Source organism: Anolis sagrei, chromosome 2 (genome assembly GCF_037176765.1).
Source record: "Anolis sagrei isolate rAnoSag1 chromosome 2, rAnoSag1.mat, whole genome shotgun sequence".
NCBI lineage: Eukaryota > Metazoa > Chordata > Lepidosauria > Squamata > Dactyloidae > Anolis > Anolis sagrei.
In genome coordinates this window covers 259,710,787-259,723,007 of record NC_090022.1, presented here as the reverse complement: position 1 = coordinate 259,723,007, position 12,221 = coordinate 259,710,787, and the positions used below count along the sequence as shown (strand labels likewise).

The 12,221-nt window shown below is 36.8% G+C and overlaps 1 protein-coding gene and 1 long non-coding RNA gene across 3 annotated transcripts in view; one reads left to right on the top strand and one right to left on the bottom strand.

Moving 5' to 3' along the window:
• Positions 1-3,730, top strand: part of LOC132767127 (uncharacterized) — a 36,445-nt gene extending 32,715 nt beyond the window's left edge. Inside the window, exon 3 of the long non-coding RNA XR_009630601.2 lies at positions 2,892-3,730. This is a non-coding gene — a long non-coding RNA (uncharacterized lncRNA). The remainder of the gene's footprint in view (positions 1-2,891) is intronic.
• EDIL3 (EGF like repeats and discoidin domains 3) overlaps positions 1-12,221 on the bottom strand; it is a 325,907-nt gene that overhangs the window by 91,682 nt on the left and 222,004 nt on the right. For both annotated transcript variants that reach the window (XM_060761741.2, XM_060761742.2), the window contains one exon: positions 8,963-9,144. In XM_060761741.2, the coding sequence (XP_060617724.2) occupies positions 8,963-9,144 (182 nt within the window). The remainder of the gene's footprint in view (positions 1-8,962; positions 9,145-12,221) is intronic.

Below are 12,221 nucleotides of genomic sequence, written 5' to 3'. Positions count from 1 at the left end.
ACTTGTCTGATCCTTCCTGATTATTATTTAAAATCTGAATGGGAGTTCCTTATTTTTCTGAAATGATTTTATGGCTGGTCCAAGGGAAGAATCAAACTCTGATGATTGAATAGCCCCTGCTGGTTCCAAGTCAGCAATATATTCAAGCAATATGGTGCAACTTCCTTCCTTCCCTTTAAAAGAATGAATACCTGAACTAGAAAGTGTTCAACAGTTAAACATGCAAGTCTTCTTGAGGCCCAAAACTAAATACAAAACCATAATAGTATTTAGTTTTCCTGTATTGATTTGTCTGTTTCACTACTAGGGGATGTAAATATTCATGAATTCCATTATCACAGCCAAGAACTGATAACTTTACCATTTTTCCTTGCTATAAGAAAATTATTGAAAATTGTGCCATTTTTAAAGAATATTAGCAATTCAAAAGCTATTGTGTTAGGACCTTGGAGTTTATGTGTGCAGAAACAGCATTTTCTGCACACACACACACACAAAAACCAAGCCAAAATGCTAAATAACAGATGTTTTATCTTTCTTACAGATATTTTCTTTTTATGTGTAGAAAATGTCTTATGAAAAAAAACCTGTCATTTCCTCAAAGTTGAACTGTGAAGAGTCTTGTCTATTTATTTAAGAAACACATTTTTGTATATTAAACATTTTGAACATTGTCTCTGATGCTATTCATCATCAGCATAACTGGATCCATTCTGAAGCCAATGTTCTCTGAAGATATTTTGGGAACCTTTTGTTGAGATCTATATTCTCATTAAGAATCACATAATATTCCAGATCAATTAATTGCATTACATGTATTTGTATCTTCTCTTTTCCCCCCAAGGCTGAAATTAAAGGCACTTACAACATCATAAAATGTCTTAAAAATATGACAAATTATATACTGCCATATAAAAACACACATTCATTGAACACAGTAATTAAAATACCTTAAAATACTTAAAGATAAACATTACAAATTCAACACATCCATTTAGGCATACATACTCCTTAATGGGAAAACAGACAACCCAAAACAATGAGAAAGGGCCAAATTGTAATGCAATTGTCCATCTCTCCCTTCCAGGGGGCACTGGGGATGTATAGCAAGGCAAAAATGGGATTTTTATCCCATTTTGAGAGGTATTCATTGAGGACAGCATATAATTTCCCACCAATAAAATTTGAGTGGGTGCTGGAGCCTAACCTAATAGGTCTTCCATTGCCTTGCGGCATCTCACTTGCTGTGGCACATAATGTCATAGACTATAGCCCACATGCATTGGACCCATGAAGTTTTATCCTTAGATGGCCTGTATATATTAATATGCTTATAAATTAATGTTAAACAAAAATATGATCAGTAGAGTCAAATTTGTGCATCTTTAAGATAATATACTGGAAGATTGTTGAATTCAATTCATGACTCTTAAAAAGTCTAAATTCAGAACATAAATACCATGCAATTCTTCATAGTTCTGATAGTAAAAGCCAAGTATTTTCCTAATTTTTAAACCGCAAATGTATTTACAAAAAATTACCATTATAAACTATACTTGATATCTGAAAAAACAATATGCAGTTATGCCTACAACTGAGATGCAGCAGTACCCCTAGTGAAGGCTCACTTTTAAAATTGCAATATAGTTTATTTCCTTGACAACAAAAAATCAATCAAATGAAAAATAATTCAGATCCTCCTGTGATTTATCTATCCTTTCTTAATCACATTGTCCAATATGTTAATTTCTATAGCAGAATATATTTCCTTCTAAAAATATTCTTGGCAATAGAAAGAAGAGAGCCTTTTCCAAACAGATGTTATATATTACTTTCCGCAGCAAACCTACTTTAGTTTATTATACTGGATCTATCTTTTTACAATCAATAATTAAGTAAATACAAGGAAGTTTTGTTGCAAGTAGGTTGAATAGTCAAATGAGCATAGAACAATCTAATGGAACAAAAGAAACTGTAACTTCATATTTCATTAACTAATTTTAGCAAGGAACCATGTCACGCTACACAGAGAAGCCATTGAAATCCACAAACATGTGGACAATTTCAACAAAAAGGAAGAAACCATGAAAATGAACAAAATCTGGCTACCAGTATAAAAAACCCTCTAAAATTATAAAGGTAAATAAAGAAGAAAACTCAAACAGAGGGGAACTCCAGAGAAGAAACAAACAGGAACAGCTAATCACCTCTCAGCAAAGAATTCCCCAGGCAGTAACAGGGCACACCTAAAAACTGTCAGGCCATCAAATGCTAATCAAGGTGGCCAAGTGAAACATTCACACCTAGCTCCCACAGACAAGAGTTTTTCTTCCACCCTGGAGTTTCCACAGATATATAAATCCAATTTTCCTAGTTCCCAACAGACCTCACAACCTCTGAGGATGCCTGCCATAGATGCAGGTGAAACATCAGGAGAGAATGCTTCTAGAACTTGGCCATACAGCCCGAAAAACCTACAACAACCCAAATAACATATATCCCCTTTAATTGCCCTGGCTCAATGCTATGGGGTCATGGTGGCTGTAATTTGGGATCAAGGGGGCTGCCAAAGAATGTGGATGTCCCACCAAACTACAAATCCCAGGATGGCATAGAATTGAGCCATGGCAATTGAATTAGAGATGATGTCCCTCAACTAGGAGCTCCCTCTTTTGCATTGGCTTAGCACTAAGATTACCATATTACACAACTCTAATGCATACTCTAATTTTGGGGAGGTAAATTAGCCAAAAAGGGTGAGCATTAGATTCGAGTAAATATGGTACTTGATATGTCATAAGGGATATGAGTATTAATTCAAAAGGAGGAAATATCAGAAGCTGAATATACTCTTTACCTCTGGCCAGTGCAAAAATATCTTTTTTCTGCAGAACATGAAGATGTATTTCACTGTTCTCCGATTCCCTGCCATCAGAGTATTGAACTGCTTGAGCTCAAGAAACAACAACGAGCAAGAGATATATGAATCTTACATGGAGAGAAAGGGAGGCACCATTTCAGGATCAAAGTCTTCTATCACATGCTGGAGCCTTAGGGACCAATGGATTTCCTGGTCTACAGATCAATGTCTGGAAGCAGTTTCAGTGAGTCAAGTCCTTTTGCATCCTTCTCCTTGACTTTTTACAACCTATGGGGCTTTCTTTTCCCAGCTGAGGGGAAGGACTTCTATAAATGACAATGCTGGCTGCATGCGGCAAATACATGCTAAACTCAGTAGAGATGCTGTGAAATTTGCAGGCTTATAAAAGCCTGGCTCAAATGAGAGATGGGCATTTTGAACCCTCATACTTTGACTGTTATTAATGATTGAAGATATCCTATTACTAAATATTGCAATATTTAATAATTCAATTTCTATCTTCGCCTAGATTCATGTGTCTCAAATTCCATATTACCATTGGATGTATTTTGGACTTTCTTTTCACATTATTTCAACTTGAGTCCAGTTGCATCAGTATACACAGTGTTATGTTTATTTGTCTTCTGGTCTCCCCTAGTAGTTAGCCAAATGCCTTCTGATGTTCAGATTCTCTACTTACAATGTGGCTTTCTGGTGTTAGTTCATAATGATGATGGATGCATCTGGGTATTGTTTGGTGTCTTTACAGTGAGCATTCCTTCTTGAGTGACCATTCTAGGAATTTAGACCAGGGGTCCTTAAACCTCTTAAGCAGAGGGCCGGTTCACAGTCCCTCAGATTGTTCGGGAGAGGGGGGAGACTATATAGTCTGAAAAAACATGAATGAATTCCTATGCACACTGCACAAATCTTATTTGTAGTGCAAAAAACCAATAAAAGAACAATACAATATTTAAATGAAGAACAATTTTAACCAAAATAAACTTCTCAGTATTTCAGAATTGATCTACACTGCCCTATATCCCAGGATCCGATCCCAGATTATCTGCTTTGAACTGGATTATATGGCAATATAGAAGGGGCTTGAGTCAACACTGCCAGATATTTTGGGATAAGCAGATAATCTAGGATGAGATCCTGGAATATAGGGCAGTATAGATCCAGCTTCAATGGGAAGTATGTGTTGCAGTTTATGTGGAATCTAGCCCAAAAAAGACACAGTAGCTTCACACAGCTGAAAGAGAAATTTACTCTTTTCCAGCAGAGTCAAAAACATAAACTTGTAGCACTGCATCAAAAATAAATCCTACAGAGTAACAAACTTACATAGACTTTGTATGTATCACAAAACACAGAGAGAATGGCTTCGCCAATTCCCAAAGGAGAGAGCCCACATGTATCCTAAAACACATCCAGCCATACTCCACTAGATGTGGTCTGAACTTAAGGTAAAGGTTTTCCCTGACATTAGGTCTAGTCGTGTCCAGCTCTGGGAGGTGGTACTCATCTCCATTTCAAAACCAGAGTCAACGTTGTCCATAGTCACCTCCAAGGTCATGTGGCCAGCATGACTGCATGGAGCTCTAGGTCCAAACTTACTGACCTTAATTAGCGCCTGCATATAATGATCACCAGCATGAGTTTTTTCCTTAACACATATATCTGCTACAACCTTGGTGTTGATGTTTGCAAAGCTCACCCCGCTTTCAGTATACCTTAGCAGTGTGGACCTGCTTTTGGCTGATGAGATACTCATGTTAATTAGGACTGTTGTTGTTGTGTGCCTTCAAGTTCTATCAGGGCAACCCTAAGTCTAAGGTTTAGGATGGGGGTCAAGTTATTGACCTTGGAGGGCTGTCTCCAGCCCATGGACCTTAGTTTGGGGGCTCCTGATCTATACAGTTAAAATGGCTAGTCTTTGTAATGTGAGCTGCTGTGATTCAATCCAAATTTTATCTTACTTGCATCCTATTAAGCTACTATAACTACTAATTATTAAAATAAAAATGGCATAAAGTGAGGTTATCTCATACTGAACCCAAAGTAACATCTTGTAGGAGCTTAACACACAACAATGGTACATTTGTACTAAGCTGACCCCCATCATGGTCTGGAGCTTATTGCATGATGTTGTGTCTTTCTGACAGGTCATTTGGAAACTGATTCTTTTCTCACTTAAAATAGCCTAAATAATCAATCAAGGAACCTCTGTCCCAGTATAGTTTAGTAGCCCCTTTGGATACAAAGGTAAAATTGCCCTTTGTTATGAGATTGGGAACATAGTGAGCATAGTGTAGGTGTGGTTTCATTCTTCCTTCCTTGGAGATTCTCCAAGGATTCCCAGTAGGTAAAACAACAGACTCCTTCTGATGTTTGGTTTGGGAGGACTAGAATTCCCAAATGAGCTGCTGAAGGTTTATCCTCTAGAATAGAAGAGGAGTAGCATGGCAGTACAATTCCAATGCAATCCTTTTTATATTCAGTGCCTAGAGAAATAAAAGAGTTCAGGAAGAGTTTAAAGGAAAAATAAAGAGCAAATATTCCAAAATTTAAAGAGTAATGTATGAAAGCAGAACCAGGCAAGTGATGATTCATAGGAAAAAGCATTAAAAATGGTGGAAGCGGTGTGGTGCGTATTCATCATCTCAGTATGGGGGGACTAGAGGGTGGGTGATTTCCATAATGGCATCAGTACAAATTATTTAATTGTGCCATTGCCAGATTATAAGTTCCTTTTCTTTTTCTTAAATAAAACCACCAACCACCAAGCAGGAGACAGAGAAAACACAGTTGTATGAAGTGTAGTGTCGAGTTTATAGTATAAGAAAGCAACCTTTTCAACTAATACTTTTGAAGCACAACTTCAGTGATGTTGTGAAAGAGCACATTGCTATTCCACTAGCTTTTTAAGTGCAGCAGAAGAGGTTTTCAAATGGACAACTGCCTAGTGTGATAAGCCTCTCAGTGTTCCTAATGATGCCGTAACTGCTTAACATGAATGCTATTTTATTAATCAAGTAAATCTATAAGGACTGATTTAAATAAGGACCGATTCCTAAGTCTATCTTTAATTTGCTTTTCATTCCATAACTAATGACCCTTTAAATGACAAGCCAATTACAAGCATTGTAGTTCCAGCAGTAATTACATACTGGGAATGGAAATTCAGAATGACGATTTCAGTATTCAGGTTGATTAGGGAATGCAGGAACAAGCAATCCATTATTTATTGGATGGTATGTGTTAAAGACTATGGTGGAAACAGCATATTATAAAAGAGTTATGTAAAAACTGTCCTGATCTTTCATTTGATATGTAGCAGATGAAGGTGAAAATGCACAGAGTAATGGATAATACCAATGGGTCACACAAGAAAAGTATCTAGAGGTCTACTAGCAATTACATTCACTGGGAGCATTGTCCGTTACAATGAATTTTCTTTTAGAAATTATATCTGAAATTAGAATACTGAAATAAGCTCTAAATTAAAAGTTCACTGAATGTCAGGTAAATTTGCATTTTGCAGGAACAGTTTTTATTACATAGCCATTTTCTCTCTCAATGATTAAAATTATGTTGCTATCAAGTATTTTCCATATAGTCATTAACATAGCATGTTAGAAAGAAGAGGTGACAGCTCAGTATTTATAACATGTATGACTGGATAAACAAGAATTCAAAACAATATTTTGAAGATTCAATCGAACCTTGGATGACTTTGACAGGTTCACCTTTATCCACCTTCCTTTTTTTAAAGCTCAAGTTCTATCTGTGGAATGGTGGGAGGGAGAGTGCTTTGGCAAATTCTCATCCGAGAATGGTCAAAATCACCCATCCTGAACACTGCTTCAGTTGTTAAGAATTGTAAGTAAAGGTAACATGCTGAGAATGTTCCCTAGTCATTTTGTTTCATCTATCTATCTATCTATCTATCTATCTATCTATCTATCTATCTATCTATCATCCACTATCATATGAGACTAACAGTAAAATATTATACATATCTCATTTGGGGATTTATGACTCTCAGAATTTCATAGCCAGCTTGGACAGTTGCCATACTGAGTGGGGATTTCTGGAAATTGTAGACCAAAAAGTAACTTTCCCAGGAGCAGCTCCCAAACTTATTTGATCTACTATCTTCTTTTCAGGAAAAAATATTCTATATTATACAACAAATGAAACATACAGAATGGATTTCATAACTTTCACCTCATCTTTCTTTAAGCTTCCACCATATTCTTATTCAATACTCCCAACTGCACCCTAGGCTACCACCGCCCCTTGGATTGCTCCAGCACACCCTTTTCCCCTTTGGTGATGTGCTGATGTAATGAATATATATTTCCTATTCCTTATCACTAGAATAAGAATTCAATACACATAAGATAGCTGTTATAGTAAAAAAAAAGTAAAATTATTCTAACTCTAGTCAAATTCTATCAAAGTTTTAGCTTATCCAGTTTTTTGTTCCTATAATGTCAAATGAATACCTATGAGGAGACAAGACAGAGTTGAGGAAACAAAACTATGCCTGCTGAATGTTTGTCTTTTATGCAACTATTAAAGGCACATGATGTTTATGAGAAGAACATATCTAAAAGAATACTAGGGAAGATATCAAATACATCACTTATCTGCTGGAATTCCAGGGTTGATGGGTTATCACTTTTAGCTGTCTCCTTACCATCTCCTTACAGTTCAAAAACATTTTTTTAATGATTGAAGCTACCACCTCATGTTTCCTGGAAATGTGTTCTAGGCTCTGTAAAATAATCTAGAGCTCCATCTCCATGAACAGAGAAAGAGGTCCATTAGCAAAGATCTACTCTGGATGGCACTGCTTTGGGATAAATTGTGATGAAACTAACTGTTTTATCACACTAGGGCTTTAAAAGCAGGCAGCTCTGCATTTTGGGAGTCTTCTACTGCCTGCAGAATTCTGGGAAATGTAATTTAGGGCAGGGCCTTTTGCATTCTCAGCTACAGAAGTCATTGTCTTCCCAGACTACATTTCCCAGAATTCTGCAGGTAGCAGAAGACTCCCAAAGCGTGGAGCTGCCAGCTTTAAAGCACTAGTGTGATAAAGCAGTAAATTTCATTTCCTATGTTGTAAATAAGGCTATGATGTAGTTCACTACTCAGCTAATAATTATCCCCCCTTTGAGCCAATTCAAAATATGGGCTGAGCTGTCCAGTGCTACTGGTAGTGATGGTGGGAATATTCATGATAGAGAAATCATTACTTGCTAAGCCCTGTTCCAACAATAGTAAAGCTTAGCATAAGGAAAGTCTTCATTTTGAAAACAAAGCAACCTTGGAGTTTAAGAAATTAAAGTTGATATTTCAAGGGCAACAACATCTCAAACAACACAATTATCTCCTAATGTATATTATAAAACCACGTTGTGAGAATGCCAGCATAGGAAGATATACATCATTGTTCTTGGAATAGGATAGTTAAGAATACGAGTGTTGATATCTTGTACTTATTTAGACATACGTACAAACCTAGGACACTATGTCATAGTCAATTAGACCATTAGTCTGTCTAGCCCAGTATTTTCAACTCTAGCTAACAATAATTTTTCAAAGTTTCAACCAGGAGTATTTCTTAGATCTGCATGTACAGTATTTTCTAATGAATTTCCATCTGAGTACTGACTAGATGAGTCTCATCTTAGTTTCTATAATAAGATGAGATTGGGATGGTTATTTAGTGTAAAATTTTTCTCCACAGTAGATAATGTTAGCAGATCAACAATACAAAAATATAGTATTATATAAAGCAGAAATAAACAACAGTGTATTTTAACATTATTACCCATCATTGTGCAGTGTTAGCCATGCTTTGAAAATGTTTGTGGCCATGTTTTTGATAAGGTGGAACTCAGTAATGCTTGAAAGCATTAGAGTAGCTGCATAGAAACACCTTCTCATAACAGTCTAGGCTCAGTTCAGGTTGCAAATAAGAACCATGATAATGTTTTTCCATTTGTCTTCATGAGTTACTTAAATGCTTTTGGCAGCAGAGGCTAGAAGAGTTCTTTCCACCCACACACACACAGCGCCATCTGTTACCTGAATCCATGGCCATCTGTCATTTTCTGCTGCAGTCCAAGCATTTACAAGACCCTTCTTGTTAAGTCGTGCATAGTAGGGATACCATTTCTGGAGCCCAAAAAGCGCACGGTGGGTGGATGAGGCAGTTATCTGTTGATTTGAAATGATCCCGCCTTCAATTCCCAATGGCCCAGAGCATTCTGGGGAAAGGAGGAAAAGAAAAAAAAAAGAAATCAGAAGAATATTGAGGATGAATACTGAGGATGAATACTGGAAGAGATTTAGCATAGTAAATTAGAATGTTACCCCTCCCCCCAAACATAACATTCTGCAAATGGCAGCTATGTTACAATAGTGATATTCTCTACCTTCCAAAAGCAGTGATGAACTTGAGCTTTCATAACTAAGCAAATACTAACTCAAACTTAGCCACATCATATGCATCCAGATCATGTATATCTTGAAAGGCATCCTCGTCTCTTAAGGAAAAAAGGCAATATAGAGAAAAATAAGGTCCTAAACCGAAAAGATTTTAGAAATGGGTATCTTACTTTAAAAAACAAACAGATATTTTGTCGTATGAGTGATATCCATAATATCTATAATCCTGACTGTGCTTCTCTGAATGCCCTTTAATAGCAAATTAATGTGATCAGCAGGCCCGTAGCCAGGATTTCGTTTCGGGGGGGGGGGGGGGGGCTGAATTTTTTTCAGGAGGGGTTTCGGGGGGGGGATGAGTTTCGGGGGGGGGGGGCTGAGTCTGAGTGAAAGAGGGTCTAGCCTAGCAAACCTTTTGTATCATTACCCCAATACCCCCATGCATATTGGATATATTGAGTATAGTGATCAGACCATGATATGAATAAACATAACAGTTTAAATAATGCACCAGTAAGGCCTTTTCGCGAACCACCATGAGAATTTCCAGGGGGGGGGGGTGAAGCCCCACAAGCCCCCCCCCCCCCCCCCCCCCCCCCCCGGCTACATGCCTGGTGATCAGGCATTTTGTTAATTCACATTCCTGGCCCATAGAAGTCCTCAGAAAGTAACAAATAGTAGCTGTAAAACCAATTATGTGCTGTATGTGTCTAAAGGTGTGTGTGTGTGTGTGTGTGTGTGGGGGGGTGTTCAATTTTTCCCCTCAACCCACAACAGAAATGAGACAGATTTTAAAAAAGCCCAAACCAGAACAGAATTTTGTTTTTATTGAAGCAATGTGTAATGAAGAGACTATTTAATCTCCACCTATCATTTTCAACAGAAGTGTTTTTCTTTAAATGTTCATGTTCTTATAGCTTCCCTTTGTTAAGGAACATGCTGAACCCAAGGAAACCTACAAAGCAGCTTTGCTAAAGGCCATTCAAAAGCTGAGCAAATAACAAGCTCAAGCCAAAAATTCTGAGCCAATTATGTCAGAATACATAGATCTTAAGTGTCCAGTCCTGTTCCATACTATGGATTTTAGACAGTTTATGTGTCAATACAATGTCCGGCAATGAATCTAAAATATTTGGATTTAAGGCATTTAAGCTCTTATCCAAGTAAATGGGAACATTGACTTCCCTTTAAGTAATTAGGACTAAGATTGCTGGTAGTTTCTAAATCTAGATAGAGAACAGTTAGCTGTGAATCCAAGATGCCCTCTACTTGGCTCATTTCCAATTGGCCTGAATGCCTGCAGCTCCTTTTGCTGAAGATGCCTAGGTACTGGCAGCAATGCTCTGTTGGGTAGATCTTGCAGCAAGAATTGCTGGTGGCTCTGAGCTTAATGCAGCTCTATGTATTGTGACAATGCTGAAACAAAATGTAATACAATTATCTCAATTCAATTGTTTTAAGTTGTAATATTGAAATACTGATGTTAAATTACTACAGATATCTTAGAGCTTTGAATAAATTTGTAAAAAGAATTTACTTGTGGATTTATTTATGTTTGTTCCAATTTCGTCTGGAAATGTTAGCTATCATGTCTTCATTAAGTTGCTAATGTGGGCATAAATATTATATAATGATGTGTTTGATATATTTATGATTCTTATTGTGCATATTTTGGGAGGATTTAATTTCTGTTCACCTGAAATACATGAAACATTTGAAAAAGCAGCATATATTTAAACTTGCTGTTTATACATAATCAAAAAGAAAAATGCACAAATTCAACCACCATCCAGGACAAAAGAAGACAGAGGTTTGCATGTGTTAATGCACTGATTTAAGTGCAAATTCAAAAATAACACACACTTAATAAAGCCCAACACACCTTCCGAGAATGGTTAGGAATATAGTTAGGAAGAGAGCCGTATATTGGCTTGACCTGCTGTCCAGATGCTAAAAAGTGAGGGACAGAGACCATGGTCAGTTTTGCTGTGGGTCTTTATCTTTAAGTCAATGTTGGATTCGACAGCCCTTCCAAAGACACCTTCAGAGGACTGCTTTACAAAGTAGGATACTTACATCAATATGGAAGTGAATGGCTTGAGAAAATGAGTATGGATTGCATTACGAAGATAGTTGAAAAGATCGCTCTAACTTCATCCCTAAGTCTGTAGAAATGTCCTTATGGGGTGTCCTCTGAAAATGGTGCATTTTAGCTGCCATCATGCCCTGGCAACAAAGGCAGTTGCTATGGTAGCTCCAGATGATAGAGTTCATAGTCCGAATTGTGTGGGGAAAAAGACTTTGAGCAGCAAAATGGCACTGGAGAAAAATATCGGACTGAACAACCTAAAGTCACTTCCCAGGACAGATTTTTATTTATTTGCTCAGTTTTGATCAAAGTTTTATGCTTCAATATTTTTTAGAAAATGTATAGAAATTTATTTATTTTCCCATGTTACTTGCTCTAGTTAGTATATAATTTAGTATACATTTTCTCCAATACGTAGATTACTACATAAAATATTCTCAGATATTCATTTTTATTTCCAGGTTTGAGCCCAGAATGGCATCACTGAATTCTAAAAACTGTGGGATCAAAAAGTTAACTTTATCCTAATATGTGTCCATTAATCAAGAAATTCAAAGTAAATCAGTTTGTTTCTGAATATGAACCAAATGAAATTATTAAAGTATTCTCAGTTCAGATGTACAAAAACTATGGTTTGTTAAACTTGGCTTGGGTCTAAAACCTTCAGAAATGGAGGCAACTTGTTTGTGCAAAAGGAATACAGTTTCTATCAACACCACTGAAAAACATGTTTTTCTTTATTTCTATATGTATACCCCTCCTTTTTCTATTGAACTTCAGCCAGTATACATGAGATCACATTGTGGAGGT